The sequence below is a fragment of the Phodopus roborovskii genome, unplaced genomic scaffold (genome assembly GCF_943737965.1).
Source record: "Phodopus roborovskii unplaced genomic scaffold, PHOROB, whole genome shotgun sequence".
Classification (NCBI taxonomy): Eukaryota; Metazoa; Chordata; class Mammalia; order Rodentia; family Cricetidae; genus Phodopus; species Phodopus roborovskii.
The window spans coordinates 1,279,630-1,299,655 of NW_026125278.1; the positions used below are offsets into that span (position 1 = coordinate 1,279,630).

The 20,026-nt window shown below is 35.5% G+C and overlaps 1 protein-coding gene across 2 annotated transcripts in view; it reads left to right on the forward strand.

The window, feature by feature from the left end:
- The window catches only part of Unc5c (unc-5 netrin receptor C), a 346,547-nt gene that overhangs the window by 272,782 nt on the left and 53,739 nt on the right, over positions 1–20,026 (forward strand). For both annotated transcript variants that reach the window (XM_051194505.1, XM_051194512.1), the window contains exons 5-7: positions 7,110–7,290; positions 10,920–11,087; positions 13,415–13,579. In XM_051194505.1, the coding sequence (XP_051050462.1) occupies positions 7,110–7,290; positions 10,920–11,087; positions 13,415–13,579 (514 nt within the window). The remainder of the gene's footprint in view (positions 1–7,109; positions 7,291–10,919; positions 11,088–13,414; positions 13,580–20,026) is intronic.

Sequence of the window (20,026 nt, forward strand, 5' to 3'; positions counted from 1 at the left end):
CATAGAGCTGCAGTGGGACCTCACTGTGGAGATTTGAAAATCCCAATGCCCGGGCTCCTCCTCAAACCAGTAAAATCAGAGCATCAGAGCCTTTCCAATGGCTGGAGGAACAAATACACTGTAAAAGAGTCCGGGACATTTAGGGAGCACAAATTTAAGAGCCACTGACATAAGCGAGAGAGGAGATGAAATGGGCCAATGAAATGCTGTCCTGGCACCATGTAAAACATAAGAGGTAGTGTTTGCCAAGACACACCCAGAGCAGCTACTTTCCATAGCAAGGTCAGTAAGAGAAGTTTCCTTTGCATTTGAAAGACAGGACCACTGGTTGTCTTTGAAAGTAACAGTTGAGTAGAATGATAGGTATTCCTCCAGAGAGTTGCCATCTGAAGATCAAGAGAGCAAATGAATAGATGTGGACCAACAGCACTGTAACTTTATAAGACAAAAAGGCTGACTTATGGCCATTGAAAAGGAGAGATATATCAGATTAAGTCAGGACTACAAAAATATTGAATACTGTATTGGTGACTGAGGAGCTCAGAAGGTCTAAGCAGTAAAATAATATGAATCACCAGTGACTGCAGTTTCAAAGGGTAAAATCTTAGCAACCTGCAATTGCAGATGGTTTTTGCAGTGATACATAAACCTTCAGGTTATGTCTTCTGGATAAATGTTCTGTCTTGCCTATTTGCTAATGCTTTCAGGTAGAATTCTATGAGCATAATTTTGTTTGCTGCTCTTTGATTGAATGTTGAAACAAGATTCACAATGTAAGATTTTTCTTTGCAGAACTATATCATGTTCCTACTCAGCATACTTACTGCAGAGCAAGAATATCACAAACCACAGGAAGTGTAGATTTAACATTATGAATTTCAGTTCCTGTGTGTGTGCAGAGAGACCATTTCTTTAGGCTAGGTCATAGTGGGATGCTGCTTGAGTTTTTTTTTTTTTAAGTGTACCCATTGAAAACATCTTTAGTTTTGAAGTGACTAGAAGGAAATCTCATCCCTGATGGCCTGGTTAAAGTGAAAGAGATTATGAGATATGTGCCATATATTATTGAGACGAATGTGTAAAGTTATGTCAAATAGAACAAAAATTGAGAAATAACTTGAAATATATATGAGGAACAACTCATAGATATGTATGTTTGAGTGTATATATATATATATATATATATATATATATATATATATAGTTCTTATATTTACTACCAAAGTAGAAATGAACATCAAATTTAATATTGATAAAATATCTTCAGTTAAGACTACATTCCACATATGTTTTTGGAAGAGTGATGAATTGATGACATCTTCTAACAAGATTAAAAACCATTTATATAAATTAATTAAGTGTATTTTAAAATCTGCAGAACAGCTATTTGTCTATTCAGTGTTCACATAGTAATAGATTATATTTTAAGAGTGAATGGAGGTAACTTGTAAGAGGATAAATCTCAGTGAAGTATCAAAGAACTCAGACAAACACATTTCAAGAATTTTAGATGAATATTATTTCACTTTTTGGGTTCTTTACATTTGTCTCATGCTCACTCCCTTCAGTATACTTTTAATTAAATTATTAATGATAATTTTAAACTATTCATTGTATGTTAGGCACAGAGCATCCTATCCCTATATAACCTAAAATGACCAAGTTTAGCTTAGAACTCAAGCTGTCAGTTCAGACTTTGTCTTTGAGGCTTTAGGAAATGCCTTTTAAGACAAGTTTCTTGGGTATACACAATGGTATGACTCAAATCAAACATAACAGCAGAATATGAAACACAACACTCTGATATTGTGTCCTTGCTTTCAGTTTACATTTAATGAAAGTCCATGTTTTCTAAACACTTGAGAGAAGACATCAAATATGTCTCCAAATGACAGCAAAGGATGCAGTTACTGAACCTGAGAACAAAAACTGGATGGTGCCGAGCAACGCTGGAGTCATGGTTTATGGCAGAAACCTTTTATTGTTTCTTGAACTTGAACCTATTTTTCTGACTTCTTGAGTGTTTTATACACAGTTAAAGATAACTACTAACTCAGAAAGAGTTCCCTGTTGAATAAATCCATTTGCCAAGTAAGAGAGATAGAAGATAAAAGAGAAAAATCGAAAAACCCACAATATGAAGAGAATCAGAGGCCAGAGCAAGTACTGATACTTGACTAACCAAGACTGCATTGTGAATAAGTATTAGTGGAACAATTTAATTAATTTGTACTCAATATAATAAAAATCTAACACAATGAAAGGCACTGTGTTTTAAAACAATGTTATATACAATATATCCAAGGAATTACTTCAAAATGAGGGAACCATTTCCTTTGGTACTGCTGATTTGGGAGCTAGCACATGAAATAGTTTTTAAAATTAAATGTTACATTACAGCTCTTGCATATTGATTTCTCTTGCTGACTCAGATAGTCTTTTACATGATAAATAGAATGACATTCGTGTATTTTTCTCTTCTATACACTTAAGATTTTATGATTGGTATAACATTTTGTCTAAGCCAAAAACAATAATTAAATATTATTTTAGCCCACTTGCATTGTAAATGTTCTTTTAATCAATATCTTCCATGTTTAATGGTAAGATAAAGTTGACCCAAGAAAAATTCATCAGGATTTATGTATTTAAGTGTTTCAAAACTCACTATTTACAAAAAAAAATAAAAATAAAAAAGGCAACTGAATTACTGTTACCAACGCCATGCTCTCCTTCATAGATTCTTCGTGTCTGAGCCAACCACAACTCATTACTTTGGCCCTCAGATTGTTTCTGTCTTCAGTAATCCTATCCTGCACACAAATTCCCCAAGCCAGAAACTACAGAGTCCATTTTGAACCCTTCTTTCTACATACCATCAACTAACTGTCTGCAAGCCTGTACCAAACATATGCTCTTCCTCAAGTGCCCCCATTACTCTAACACCCTTTGCCTCTAGGTAGTTGAAACTCCATCACCAAAAGCAAATGAAGAAGACCACCCCACATTCCAAAGTCCCTTCTCCATATTTTTTAGTCTCCAGTTCCCTTCATCTTAGCATATGTCCTATTGCAATAGTACATAGACCACCTTCCCCTCTGCAGAGAACTCTATCAGCAGGCTCTTGCCTATCTACTCTTCAACACTTGACCTAGTGCCTACACAAAGTTTATCATCAGGGTTTGCAGATGGGTTGGAACCACAGACTGAAGCTATTTTCCTTTTTGAGACAGAGCTTTGTGTGCGTCAGGGGGCCTAGAATTTACCATGTATCCTAAGATGGCTTTGAACATTGGTTACACTACATGATGACTTCTCTTGTAGTTATGTTCCACCATACTCAGTTTGTGTAGGCTGGAAATCAAAGCCAGGGATGAGTGCATGCTAGCTAGATAATCTGCCAACTCAAACACATACACGTCCCTCTATTTTATTGTTTGCTTGCTGGTGTTGTTTTAATTTTACTGTGGTAGAGAGGGAACTCCTGTTCTTACTCATACTAGATAAACCACAAGCCCAACTTCTTAGGAACCTATTTTGCAACGGCTCTATTTCTAGATACATTTATAGAATTAATTGACCACCTTTCATTTTTTAATTCTACAGCAGTTATATGGGTTTAATATGTAGTGTATAGACATTCCATCTTTTTAGAAAGACTCACTACTATAGGGCAGACAGACATGAATTCAAATGACAACAGGGTACTGTGAGTCTCCCAGAGTAACTGGAGCTCATCTCTTCCATCGCATGAGTCGCTGCTAAAAACCACATAGAAGTGAGGCAGCTATCCTCAAAGGTGCCGGGGATTTGAATTCTCAGTCCCCAGCAGAGCAATAGCTATAGCTAAATCTACTTAATAAAAATCATGTTTTAGGGACTGGTCCTCACTAAAAATATTTAATCTTAATTTTGACAATCAAACACAGGAACCCAAAAGCGTGTATAACAGATTTCACTGCATGTTGTGTCCTGTTTTCATTAATATGTAAGGAAATCCTGGCTAAGCATTGATTATAGGCCAGTTCCAGAATATAAGAAAAAGCAGTAGTACTTAGAAACAAAAAATCAGAAAAGCTTGGCATGGAGCTTATGCCTTTAATTATACTCATGCAGGAGGATCATATATTGGAGGCTGTCTTGGGCTACTTAACAACCAAAGACCAGATCAAAAATCCATTCAGTTTATATTCCAGAGGAACAGAATTAATAAGTTAGATGAAGAAAATAAAAGAAAGAAGGTGAAAGGTTTAAGAAGGTTCAAAGGCTGACCAGGAGCTGAAATACTGAAATGTGATATGTGAGCAAGGATATGAGCTGGTTGAGGACAATAGAACATAAGAGCATCTCATAGAAGATTGATTCACATATTTGTAGTGGTATCAGCAGATTTGGTATCTTCCCATCAAGAGCATAGTGATTTGCATGAAGTTATCTGTAACAGAACCTACATACTGAGAGATAAGGCCATGGTTAAGAGTGAGAGTCGAACTCTGAAAGGCTTGGATTTTCTGGAAGTATGGGGCTCCACACTAGTTCATCATAAGGATTTAGAGTTGACATTGGATTAACTAAGGAGTCACTGGAGGTCTGGAAATAGATTAGCATATTTGGGAGATTCCTATGTCTCCCAAAATATTGAGGGGCAAGAGGAAACATAGAAGATAAGATTCAAGATTCTTCTTTAAATCCAGGAGAAAAATGGTGATTGGAATTGGAAGGGACTACTTAGTAGTGGGTGAGACGGAGTTAGATTATTGCTGTACTACTCAACAGTGAGTGGTCAGGGAGAAAAAGATTGCAATAGATAACCAGAGAGTATCTTTAACTAGCTGCAGGCTGAACCTGGCCTTGACTGGGATAACTGAGACAATAGGAAAATCAGTTTGAGAAAGTCTGTTCTTCAGAAGGACACTGTCAGACAACTAAGTGCATTACAAGGCAGCAGATATATGAACCGAAAGGTCATGGGTGGAATCTGGGTTGGAAGTAAGTTTGAGAGTCACCTGAAGCAAATGGAATGAGAGCACCAAGAAAGTGAATCTGAGTCCAAGGGAGAGACAAAGACGCAATCAAGACCATGGTGGTACAAATTTGATTAAGGAAGTTTAGGTGGGTGAGTGAGCCGGGACAGATCCTGAATGTGCTGTATCCAGAAAAAAACAAAAAGTAGGAGAGAGGGACTAGCAGGGCTACATGATACTGCTGAGAACGTATGATGGGTCCTAAGTCCTATCCACATAATAAGTAACAAAGTTACTCACAGCTGAGGACAGTCTCAATGGAACTGAACACTGAGGAGGGTTATGATGGGTTCAGTAGAAATGAAGAAGGTTGGGAGTGATAGGAAGGGCAAGTCAGTCTTCCAGGAACTCTTAGAAGACCCACAGAGGAATCTGAGGCTGAACAGAGGTGCTAATAGGTGTTCAGAGTTTTGTTGTAGTTGTGAAAAATAAAAGTATTTTTGCCTGATAATGAAAATTATTCCAGAGAGAGAAATAATTGGATGATTTAAGAGGAAGATAATTTCTGAGATTTGCCCTTGAATAAGAGACTGATAAAGGGATAGAAAGCACCAATCAAGGTTGCCTTATAAAAGCCCAGAGAGCTCTCTCAGATGTTGAGCCACAGGAGTAGCTAGGCAGACCAGGAAATACCAGTCAACTGTCAGTATTGTCAAGTAGATTTCTGATAGTATGTCTTGAGACCTTGCATATGCACTTGCATATGCACACATATAGACATATTGCAGCCAGTCATTTGGCATCATGTGTGGTCTGCCTCTGACAACAAAAATTCATCTTTAAAAGTCGAGTTTTAAATGGAACCCCTTCTCTTTCTCCCTACTGTTAGTACAAATATCAAGAATGTTTAACTGCTTGCAAATTTACGTGATTATAAATAGTGGCTCTCATCTATACCCCCATGCACTTCTGATTCTCAGGGGAATTGTTGGCTTTTGTTTTTCCCTCTTAATGCAGGCTTCTCCTCTGTGGATTAGAAAGTGTAACTGGGAGTTCCTTGCCTTATATAAATAACTTGCAGTGTGGAGTTCACTGACAGATTTAGAGATTAATTTCTAGACTTCTTACCATGGTGAAGAAGCTCTTTGAGATTTTGAAAATGGCAACAATATTGACTCCCTCCCACTAAAGGTTACCTGTGTCCACATCCACTATAATGCATGAGGAAAAGTTTAACTGTGGTAAATATCAGTGTTGTTTTCCTTATGGAAAAAAGGGTTCGCAGGGAAACAAATCTTGCAGGATGAAAAATAGTTTGCCCTCCAGAAACACAGTTTGCATGAGAATGTTTCTCTTCTTTCATTCAGAAAGTAGAGCACCACTATTATTAAACCAATAGTATTTGCATAGCAAAACAATGGTTTGATAATGTTGAGTAGTCATATCTTAGGTCAGAGTCTCCAAAAGCAAACTAGGAGCCAAAGATTTGGATATTGGAAGTAGTTACTCAAAAAGAGATTTGAGTGTGATTGTATTGGGGGTTGTTAGGGAAATGTTCCCATCCCCTGAATATTTTGGCTTATATGCTTCTCCAAATATGTGTTTGGCTACATTTTAAGATCTGTGCATTTTCAGGGAAATTTAATCCATATGTTGCAGGGAGGCTATAGGTAAATCATCTGAATGTTGCTTTCTTAGTGCTCCATGATGTCTGAAATATATAGTCTGAAATATATAGTCTTTTATTCTTTTCTATAAAGGAGCAGATAAGTTGCCAAGAGTAAACAAATCAAACAGCAAAAGGTTTGGGTTAGGTTTAAAACGCTTTGCCTGTTATTTTTGATTGGGTTTTGTACTTGGCACTGCTCATTCTCCATTCCTGCCCTCAGGGCAAAGTGAAAACAATTTGAGCTCTGTATTTCCCAACTGATGCATTGGCATTTGAGAATCACGTAATGCAGACAGAATTGGCATGTTTGGCAGGTGAGTGATACCTAATATGACCACGGAAAAGTTACTCTCCTCTGCTTGGCAGTGGTTCATAGCGCGAAATGATGTTAAACACACTACAAAGCACAGGTCAGGACAAGCAGCCGTGCAGGGGTCCAGACGGGGGATTTATCAAATTGTTTTGTGTGTCTTTAGGTGGAGTGGCTAAAGAATGAAGACATAATTGATCCTGTTGAAGATCGGAATTTTTATATTACTATTGATCACAACCTGATCATCAAGCAGGCCCGGCTCTCAGATACAGCAAATTACACCTGTGTTGCCAAAAACATTGTTGCCAAGAGGAAAAGCACCACAGCCACTGTCATCGTGTATGGTGAGTTCCATCCAGCATGTGTCAAGCCATCCTTTCTCATTAATAGTCTTACTTTGTTTTAGAATGTCTAGCTACCAATCTTTTAGACTCCCACTATTGTTCCTTCCAACCTCATGCATGGCCAGTAAGGTTTACCTTCTAGCAGGCTGGTAAGGGTGCTAAAGCTTGCCATCTGGCAAGCCTTGGTAACCTACCCAAGAGTCTGCTGCTTCTCGGATGTCTCATTTCTCAAGGAGAATGAGTACCCAGAACTGGCTGAGTTTGGGACAGAACGATATTCCAGACAGACCAATGATATCTCCTTTGAATCTAGGCTCAGATCGACAATTATAGAAACACAGAAAAGATGAGACAAACACATCCCCCTGAAATTGCTTTCTTGCCTCCACTCAAGAACTATAGAACCATAATAAAGAACAGCTATGATCAAGGGGCTGTCATTCACACAACATGGAAGACTTTCCACTCTCTGGCCCCTCTCACAATGCTCATATCCTAACCTATTGATTCTCTTAAAGTATCAAACAATTTACAACCCTCACTCTGATGTACCATCAATGCTATTACCTCCCTATGCAGCTGGCACCCCATTATCCCCTAGCTATTTTGGATGAGTCATTCTCCAGCCAAGCCTTTAGATGCTTCGTACACTAAGAAATTACACTGTACACTTACATAATTCTCAGAGCATTAGGTCTTTGTTATATTGACATATTATCACAGAGAAGACTAAAAACTCCAAGTATTTGAAATGAGGTTTCCTCTTGAAAAAGAAGCCAAGCTTTACCTCAGCTCAGAAAATAGTGAGGCTCATATTCAGTGGTCAGCCATATGCCTTGATTCTGGTGGCCTAGGAAGGGGAGACTGTGTCTGGGCCTACCCTGACAATTTCTTCAGAGAGTCCTAAAGGAGACAAGATTGAGATGACACAATCCATCCTAACTTTTTAGCCATTTTCTTAGATACAAGACAAGTTCTCAGAAAAATTACCTCCCATCCACTAAAAGGAAAATACATTTCTTATCATTGAGTTGAGTAAGTTGAAAGAAGACCTATACAGATCTTACTCAGTTAACTCTTAGTAACCTTTTCAAAACTTACAGATCTTGGGTCCACACCCCTACATTCATGTTTAGTTCACATGGCATGTGAGGCTTTTTCTTCTTTGTGATGTGCCCATGATGCATAAATATGTTGAATCCCTTTACATGATTTTTTTTTACTTGTTGATCCATATTACATCAATTTAATTCTCATATCATACTAAAAAACCTATAGAGGGTGTGTGTGTGTATGCATATATATATATATGCATACATACATACATGCATACATATATATGGAGAGAGAGAGATTAATTTCTTCCCTCTCTGACAGTACCACCGTATGGTTGTGTCACTGTCACCGACAAGATCAGGAGACACAAGAACAGAAATCATCATGATGTTCCAGAGGCTGCACAGAGATACTTTAAAACTGCCACTTTAATTACAGAACAGAAGCATTCCAATTTTTTAAATCTTCTGATTACTCTGGGGTTTAATTTCCTAGTCCAGATAATGGCTATGTTGAATTATAAGCATTGTATTCCTTAAATCACAGGAAATTGTTTTGTACTTTTTATCTTAGTCTAAACTGCCTGAAACCGTTGATTAACAGCATTTAAAATGCAAAGAAGCAATGGGGCCCAATCATAGTATGTGCAAATTGCAAATAACTAATGAAAGCACACTATATATAGATGCATTCTATAGGTATTTAATATAGATGTAAATCCCTTTTTAGGTATTGCATGATTTCAATATCTGCAAATGTAATGAGAATATTCTTATTAGAAAGGATCATACACAAATAAAATAAGCATTTTTAGACCAGGGTCAAGACCAAAGATGAAGAAACTAGGCCTTGATCAGCAACTATATAGCTTTTAAACCTATATTTTTGTATTTTTGGAATCCTTTTCTTTCTCTGTAAAATGAGGGCTGTGTCTAGTACCTGCAAAAAAAAAAAAAAAAAAAAAAAAAAAAAAAAAAAAAAAACCTTCCAGTTTTTAATGAGACAATAGAATGTTGACAGACATTCTATTGTACATGTTACTCAAAATCTCAGCTCCCCATGTTTGTGAGCAACAGAGATGACAATATTTATGACATTTGAGATCTTAAGAAAGCATAGCAGGGAACCTGTGGACCAACCATCCACTTATGGTTTTCATGGCTCCATAAGTTGAGTTGCCCTAGGCTTGTAAGTTGGGCTCCTCCATCCACAGAAACATATAAAATCATCACATTTCTTATTCTGAATTGCTTGATATCTGCTTCTTCGTTACTGTTGCTTTGGGCTTATAAAATTACATCCATTAGAAAAAAATAATTGGAAAATGCAGAAAAGGTCAATGAAGTTGTTTTTGATCCAGTCATCTATAGTGTTTTCGAGACCAATATCATACCACAGGTGTTTTTGTATGCATAGGTAGTACATCAAGATAAGAACTACATATATGTTATTTTTATTTAACGTACAATGTTAAATATCCATGCTTTGTTAGATAACCTCCTCTTTTATAATTTTAATGGAATGAAAATATACAAATTGACATTTTCCTATATTTAACAACATAAGTGCTTCTAATTATTTATCACTAAAGTAAAATATGTTATGAAGATACCTTTGTTCAAGTCTATAAATACAGTCATGTTTATTTCCTGAATAATAGATTTTCTGAAAAATATAATTTGGGGCAAATCATTTGCGTGTATAAAATCTGATTTGTTTCAGTAGCTAAGCTTCTTTATATCAATAGGCGAATGCATAAACTTGTTCCATAGTGTTTTAACTACCAACAAACAATTCACATTTAAAAAATTAAATAAAAACAAATTGTTGAGGTACATTTTTAAGAAAATCATAATATTTTCTAGAGGCAGATGTCCAGAAATTAATAGTGTGAGCAGAGTGGAATTCTTGCTCTGTAATCACTATATATATATATATATATATATATATATCCCCTCCATCACATATCATAACTAACCTTTCTGCTCAAGATGAGTATCCATTTCAAATGCACCAAAGAATTGCTAGATCAATTGGTAATTTATTTAAAACTAGGATGCTGTAAGATTGAATTCTGTAACTCAGTTCACATGTGGGTTTGTGAAAGTGGATAAAATTTCTTGAATACTATGAAATTTAAAAATGCTGAAGGAAAATAATTAATCATTTGTTTTTTAAGGAGTCCAAGTAGTTCCGATGCTTCGGCTCACAGCCTTGGCATCCAGATGTAAACATTTATTATGCAGGATAAGCTGTCAAATATCATTTTTGGAGTATAACTAGGTAAGGGGATATATTTTTAACAAAAGAATGTTAGACAAGAAAAAGAGAACATAGTCTTATTTTTTTATATATAAATGAGTAACTCCTGGAAAATAATTTTATATATCTCAATTTTGATTCTTCAGCTATACAACAAAACTCTGAAATGCTATCCGTGGCCTCCTCTAGCATTGAAATTTTGTTCTTTTTTATCATTACATAGAAATTACTCTGGTCTACATGCTGTGTGTGTTTTGTGTATTGTACATTCTCGTGTGTTTAACCTACACTTTGCGGGTTGTCTCATTCAGTTAACGGTGGCTGGTCCACTTGGACAGAGTGGTCTGTGTGTAACAGTCGCTGTGGACGAGGATATCAGAAACGTACCAGAACCTGTACCAACCCAGCCCCACTCAATGGTGGAGCCTTCTGTGAGGGACAGAGTGTGCAGAAAATAGCATGTACTACGTTATGCCCAGGTAAGTACATAATTGTCTCCTTCCAAATATCTTCTACCATTCCGAACATATATACTAAAACCTAATGTTGACTTAAACTTGTGATAAATATTAGTTAAACCCATTCAGCATTCAGTATTTACCTTGTTGAGAAGTCTAACCTTCCTCCAAAAGTCCTTAATTTTATCACCTAAACATGCAAAGTGCTATAAGAGAACAAACAACCACAAATATCATACTGTGTTTCTTTGTGAAACTGTTAAAGCCAAGAGTGCACATCCTATAATTCAAATGATATGAACAACATTGAAAACCAGCTAACGTGAGAAATAACAATCCTTGATCTTCAGAAAAACATGAAAATTAATAAGAACTGAAATTTATAAAATGTTTTATACTGGAATAATTGATATGTAGTATCAGTTTCTGGACAAGGGCAAATAAAACATTTGGAATGAATTAAAAGAAAGGCTAAGCTTTATGACACATGAGATAATGGATTTGGAAAATACAACAGAGCCAGCTCTTTATGGTCTGCACATCTTGGCCATGTGTCTTATGAATTATTTGCAGTGGTTCCTATACAAAGATTGCATTTCTCTGCCATTTGGTAACATCCGGTAGTATTTCATATTTCTACCAGCTCTTGACTTCAGGTAAATTTGAGTTAATAGCCAAATTCAAACAAAATCTTAAACATATTAAAATGCCTAGTCATATAATATATCTAGAAGTTAAGATAAAATTCTTTTGAAATAATTCATAAACCCAGTTTACTCAATGGTTAGCAATTCTGTTACATATTTCAGTGTTTTAATGCACAGCCTTAGCTCTCTTTGCTTTGCCCAATTTTTTACTGCTCATCCTTTAATAGAACATTTTTTAGAAGTGGGCAGATAGAAAAACATAATCTATGGGTTACATTTTCAAGTATTGACCCCAAGTATCAAAATGGATTTCTGCACTGAACCTTTGAGGGCTCCTATTTATGGAACACATTTTGACTTATAGGTAAGTGCAGAAGTTCAGATTTTATCATACACTGTCTCCTATTTCACCTAGGCTCTGACTCATATAATTCAGAGTCCATTGACTAATTTGAGTTAAAAAACAGCAATGTGGCTGCACACACACACACACACACACACACACACACACACACACACACAATATCCACCAACACACACATATGTGCTAGTGCTTTAAGTAAAAGGTACATATTGTTATATTGTTGAACTATAGCAAAACAAACGTTAATTTGTTAAAGACAACTCTATATTATGGAAATAGCAATGTGTTCCTTAGTTTGCACATAAACATGTTTGTGTCTTGGTACACATATGCATAGTATATTTACTCGGTAATAAGACAAATTTGCCCACCACTGTAAGCTACTAAAATTTATATTACTTTTGCAGTGTTCACATTTTAGAAGTCAAAATGTTCAATAAATGATATTTGGCATTGTTTTATGTGGGATTCTAGATAACCATAAACATTTATGTATTTCAGGGGAAAAATCAAACACTTTTTAAAATTGGTTTAACATTTTAATCCTTCTTCTTTTCTGTAATTAAAAGAATTTATTTTGAAGTTTGACAATTTAGTGTATTTTTCAAATTGACATCAAGTTGTATATCCTCAAGACAGAGTTATCTCAACTCATGATCATAGAACTTTCTTACAGGTAATCCACCAAAATTGGGTCAATTTTGAATTATGTCACTGCTAAAATTAGAGATTTACTTAAATATTATTTTAGCATGAATAGAAATGTGTTCTCCATCAAATCATGGCGTGAAATCATAAAATAAGCTACAAATAATATTGTTTTTACAGGAAGGCAAGGCAAAGGTTTCTGTAAAATCAAGTGGTCTGGATGCCAAAAAGAAAATATAAAGAGTATGGAAGTCTAGAGGCAGGGGAGGAGGAGAAGAGAATGGATGAGTTCCATTACCACTACACATCCTTGGCTTCCAACTCTCATACATTTTTGCTTTCACGTTTTACATGTACTACAAATGCATAGATCAAAAAGGAAACCCCTGATCTTCAATACAATATCCAGAAGTCTCCCCTTTAACGAAGACTAAAGAGGTGTGATGAATTGCTTACATAGATACTAATGTGTCCACTCAGCCTTCCTTGACCCCTCTGAGGGGATAAAATGCACAGACCTCCCACAGGCAGGGCATGCCTCATTCAACAGAGGCTTACATGAATGCCAGGCTTCTCAGTGGGGTGTCTTCTTCCATTCTTACTTACCGTTATATTGGCATTGAGCCTTGCTTCTTCTAGCCTTTATGTGGCTGCTTGTTATAATCTTACCCTGGTTTTTCTCATGACAGTGGATGGCAGGTGGACATCATGGAGCAAATGGTCAACCTGTGGGACTGAATGCACCCATTGGCGCAGGAGAGAGTGTACAGCACCAGCGCCCAAGAATGGAGGCAAAGACTGTGATGGCCTGGTCCTGCAATCCAAGAACTGCACTGATGGGCTTTGCATGCAAGGTAAGTCAAACTGAAGCAATGCAGACTCTGAGAGGCCCATTGGCTATCTTGAAGGAATATTAGTAATTGGGGATAAGAAAAAACAATAAAAATGTAATTCAGGGTCTATTCCAGTTTCTTTCATAACTTGGAAAAGCTAATATCTCAGGAACCAGAATGAATAATAATTGTCTGGTTAATCAATATTATGCATAGTATTGCTTTCACTCAAGTAAAAAAAAATAGTAAGAATTCAGCCATTTCCATGGAGAGGCTGTCATCCTTTCTAGCCAGAAAACTGTTAACTTGGTTGCATTACCTTGTACATGAGGGTACCTTAATGTCCTCATAGAATCAAAGCATGTCTTCCAAAAGTGAGCTATTTACTTGTAATTCATGTTTGGCACTGAACCAACATCCTTGAAATATGAAATATACAAGGACAATAAATATTTTGCAGGTATAATAAATGTATAATAAATCTTTAGTAAAAACAACTTCCCAACCTCTTGAAAGTGCAAAGTTGTGTTAGAAATTACATCATAGGTATAGTTTAGCTTACTCTAAGAGAAAAACAATTTTTAATGAGCATGGAAGTTGGCTCAGGTGATATGGTTGATGCAATGAGTTATATTCTATTTTTCATGCTTTATGCACAGAATTTTGTCAGCGAAATGATAGCTAACACTTTCAAATTCCGAACCATTTGTTGAAGAGCTCTTAGATGTTCAGAATTTATCATCTCTTTTCCTGACAATAAATAAAGTGCATAGATTTCTTTTTTAGGCAAATAGATTAAACAGTGTTCCATGGTGAATCTGAAATAACAGGGGGCCAAATGTTGACATTCCTCATGCACGTTGCATGTATAATGAGATGCATTCACAGAGGAGTGATTGTGTTTGTTATTTAAGAACAAGTACATTGTCTTCACCACACAAACCCAACTTTGTTTACTTTCCAGAGTCTATATACACAAAGACCTTTCAAAAGGAAACTTACTTAAAGTACCAATACATAACAATGTTGCTAAGGTTGAATGAAAATCCAGGAGCCTCTCAGTTGTGTTCCCCAAACATTGATCTATTCCTAAGCTTGTAATGATTAGGGATAGCTACCATGTACTTCACTGTTCTTGCTAGAAACATGAAAATAAAGAAAAGGCAGATGTTTATTAATTGTCTATCTAGAGATATAGGTTTCATCCCCATATCTAGGCATAAGTTTTAATTAAGGACCAAAAGTAAAAACATGAATGTGTTTTATTATTTCATATTCTTCTTTAGTATGAAATCCACTGATTGATGTAATTGAGAAGTATAAATATTTACATCAGGGATTTTTTTCTTTAATGCTTTCATCCTTTCTCAATATAACAACTCAACATTGATAGATACAATACCCTCTGCTTCTACTCCATATATTTAAAATTCTGCACAAGGTAGTTTACAGTGAATATACTACTACATGCTAGAACATTGGAAGTTTCTTCTACAAAATACTTTCTAAGCTATGACATTTGTTGAACACAAGACATTTAAACTAAGACCTTGTGACCAGCAGTCCCTCAATATCTAACTCATTTCTCTCAGCCATAATGGAATTTTCCTCATGATTATTTACCAACAATAATGGCTGTCAGTGTGCTTACAACTAGGAAGGACAGTCTGGGGCACAGGTGGTGTTTTGAGTTTGTTAATTTATGTATTTTCTTACTTTTTTTTTTAATCAAATCTTATTGGACAAAAATAATTGAAGTTTGGATTGAAGTTACTCAGGTAAAAAGCCATTTTTTTTTCCAGCTGCTGTGATTTCTTATGCCAGCAGTTCCTACTAAGTCAATAAACTTTCTCATCTGTCCCCCTAGATCTACTCTAACCCAGAAGAGAATTGTAGTCTATACAGCTATTGATTTCCTGGGTGATAAAACAATGGTAGAGAGATTGCTTTGCTGTATAATTATAGTGTTTTACTGTGAGAGCTTCTAGCCTCTGTTTCCTACTAAGCTTGGGATTTCTGGAGAAGTATTGCTGCCAAAGTTTTACAAAAATATAATATTGCCTTTGGTTGGAAAACAGGCCATTTTAACAACAAAACTACACAGCTTGGAAGAGAGAAAATGTCTATGTTAAGAGAAAGGAATGGACTAAAACAGAAAGCCACAGAGTTGCAATTGCAAATGCTTTGGGTTAATTCAACCTTGAATTTGTTAAGTTATTTAGCAAATCAATAATATTACCTACAGCAATTACCTACCCAATGTCATACCAAGTATGAAATAAAATAATTCTACTTAAAATTATATATAACTAATTCTTTTATGAATATTGGTATACTGCTAGGTAAAAAAAGAAGCTCTGAGTTCCTGATAGATCTGAGTAGGTTTCAAGAGTTCCCTAGATGCCATAGTACATTATTCTTCAGAAAGCTAAATTGGCATTTAAGACCTATGAAAGGGGAAATTAATAGAAAATGCTGTTGTCAATATTTAGTCATCATTTTGCCCAAAAGAACTAAATTATGACACATTTATTTCTTTACTACCTAACAATATAAGAACCTTTGACTCAAAACATGTAGAAACATTAGATAAAATGTTACAGACTTGAATACCACTAATCAGGCACGTGCAGAGAAAGAAAGAGAGAGAGAGAGAGAGAGAGAGAGAGAGAGAGAGAGAGAAAGAGAAAGAGAAAAATCTACAAGTACCAGGAAGGTAGTTGCAAGACAAAGAGAGAGGGAACTGTGTGGGAGACACCACAGTGGCCAAGAACCAAAGTGGACATGATTTGGATCTTCGAGTGTGTAGGAGTCAGGATTTACACTGGGGTCAGGGGCCTAGTAAAAGAATTGGGCTGAGATTCAGAACAAGAACTAAATAAAGCTGCAATTCATTTATTGCTACCCACCATGAAAAACAAGTAAAACTTTTTTGCCAACCATTCTAACGAAACCACAAGAAAATCATAGTAGGGAAAAGTAAAATGAAGTATTCATTTAAGTAAAATCTGTAGTAGAACACAGCTGTGGTATGGAACTTAAGATATACTACAGGAAGCAAGAAACTGAAAGATATGTAATTAGCATACTTGGAACAGCTTCTGAGGCAGCTTAGCAGAAAGTAAGCCACTGGACAGGTCCCCTCTGCAATCTAAGTCTATTCCTGAAAATTGCATGAACTAATAGTTTAAAATCTCCCAAGAGAACAATCTAGTATAAGGGTCAACCTAAAACAATGCAAAGGAGTTAACATCCTGTCACGGGGCCCCAGGACAATAGTAAGTAAAAGTATAAAGGCAACTGTTTTTTTTTTTTTTTTTTTTTTTTTTTTTTTTCCAATGAAAGCATAGACTATTGTTACAAGGATGGGTACATTTCATGGAATCAAACAGAATGATGGAAAATTTAAAGATGATTGTTGAAATTTAAAGCTCCATACAAGATTAACAATCAGATTATATGTTCTACATAAAAGTGAAAAAAATCAGGAAACTGGAGTACAGATCAAATAGAGATGAAATAAAAGTATGTTATGTGAACAATAGTTGGACAATTGACAATTAACATGAAGAAATCTGACATTTATTAATCAAGAAGGCAAAATAGAAAAAGATTGTGAGACAAAGGTTTCATTTGCTTCTCATAAAACTCATTGAGTGAACAACAAATTGGAAACAACAAATTGATACTATCAAGTAAAGAATAATTGAGGGCTAGCCAAATTGAGGAGAAACTAAATGATATTAATGTGGACTATAAGATGTTATGAACTAAGGTAGTATTTTAAAATTTCATGTATTATTCTGGAAGAAAATCGTAAAGTTTTTCACATTATATTTTATTGATTCAAGTGATATAATGGTAAGACTGTCGAGACAGGTTTAAATGAATCTGTAAGACCCAAGATAAAAGATAAATAGGTATTTATTAGGGCAGCACCTTCACATATAAGAGTAAATAACTGTCTTCCTGTGCCTGAAGAGGTAGTCTTAGCCCTTTCAATTCTCTCACCGCAACCCAAGAGTGCAAGCCATCCTCTCCTCTTCCTTTTAAGGGGTCACATCTGCACACCTTAAGTTCACTGGCAAAGTAAGATGACACTACAAGACTGTCTACAAATATATGGATTGAATATAAAAACTGAAGGTAAAAATTTTAGGGGTAGGAAAAGAGGGGAAAAAATAGAAATGTCATAATCAATACCTACAATAAGCAAGATGGCAAAAAGAAACATGCACATTTTAAGGACTACATTGTAAGTGAATTAAACTCACTTTGTCAATGGAAATTTAATATCTATAGAAAGAAATTCAGCTTTACGCTTTTGATGAATTCAAGAGGTAAGCAATACTGAGAAAGATTAAAAATGAAGACATGGAACATACAATATCTATTCTAAATAGCTGATTAAAATCTTTGACTAACTGTTTTGATCATTGTTTAGTTCCATTTCTCATTATGATTAAGTATGTTTTAGTTATTATTTTATTCATAGTTCTAATTTATAGAGTTAATTTTCTTAGACTCTATAGTTTTAAAGTAATTTTTAATTACTTACAAAGTTACCAATGGTTTCATAAGAGGTCTTAGATGATTTTCTAGATATTAAATTTGACAACAGAGGAAGACAAAAGTATTGACTTTTGACCTCTGCAAATGCTCTCATGAAGAGCACAAATGGACACATACTTAAAACACACATACACACACAGTGTTTTACATATCAGTTATAAAAGCATCGAATATTTTTAATAGGTTTATTATGCAAAATGTTGATGCATTTGTGGTAGAAATGTGTGTTTTACTTGTAGATATTAAGATCTTCATAATTCAAGAAAAGATATTTAAAATATATCCTTTAGCATACCAAACTTGAATGAATAGATTTCAATTAATTAATAGAAACACTACATATTGTTTATGTACACATGTAATTTTTAAACACTACATATGTACATGTCAAGTACGTCTATAGATTTTTAGTTGTTTCTATTGCTTTTATTATTATAAAGCCCATTTTTTTAATTCTTTGACTATTTCATGCCTATATAAAATATCCTGGTGGTATTCTCCCTCTAACTCTCCTCAATACCTCACTTCCAACTTTGCATGATTCATGCATATTTGCCTGCATGCGTGTATGTGTGGTGTGGTGTGCTTCTGTGTGTTTACATGTGTGTTTGTGTGCACACATGTGTGTGTGTGTGTGTATGTGTGTGTGTGTGTAAAACCATTGAGTCCTGTTAGTGCTACTCATACACATATGTGAGATCATTCACTGTGGCAAAGTACCAATAGCCACAAAACAACGGAAAGTAATTCTTACTTCCCCTATTAGCCATGATCTGCCAACAGCTTTTCAATGAGGGGTGGGTGGGGCCTCTGGAACCCCTTCTCCATGCTGGAAGTGTGAACTGGTTTGATTGCCTGAGGGTCTTATTCAGGTAACACCACAGCTGCTGGTGCACAGCATCCATGCCACGACTGTAAGACAAGGCTCCTCCGCACCCTCTGGCTCTCACATTACTATTTCTTGGATGCCAGACAGCTAAAATACATGTCTCAACAAAGCTGACCACTCATAGGCATAAAGACATTTTTTAAAAACTGCAGTGGTTAAGAAATACATATTCATAGGGTTGTAGCGGTGGTGAACACCTTTAATCCCAGCACTTGGGAGACAGAGGCAGATAGAACTCTTGAGTTTGAGGCCAGCCTAGCCTACAGAGTGAGTTCCAGGACAGCCAAGGACACAGAGAGAAATGGTGTCTTGAAATAAAAAGAAAATAAAAAAGGAAAAGAAATACATAATGATGCATGCACTAAAATATTCTCATAATCCAAACCCAAAAAATAAGTTTGGGTTTTATATATGCATTTTTCTATGACTATATAAAAGTAAGCTTAGGGAATTGTTGACAATTGTTCTGTCCCTGGGCTTATGAGACTATAAGTACATTTTTTTTTTTTTTTTTGCTATATGATTTGCTACTCTGCACATTCATTGTACTTGCTATTCCATTATGTCTCTAGTTACAATTGTCTTAAGAAGAAATGTTCAGGGAAGGATAATGTCCCAGCATGATCTGACAGTGGGTCCTCTGAATTTTAGATATAGCGATATTTCTTGTTTATCTTGAGATCTTGGTCATGTTGATTCAAGTTAGATTATTAATAACAATATTCAATAAAATACTATCAGAAAAGTCTGGTTGTAGAAAAACCAGGTGGCAAGAGATTCTAAAAGCCAGTATTTTGAAGACATGGGGATTTGGAATTGAATTGTGGTTTTCCATTATTTCACAGTTGCCTATCATGCACTTATCACTCAGTGCTTGCAACCACCCTTATTTTAGAATGTTTGCTATATCAGATTCATTGAGCAAAGCTATGAAATTACATTTGTACAACAGGATCCAAATATTTAAGATATTGCCAAAGCTTCACTAAATTTAGGCAATCCAGATA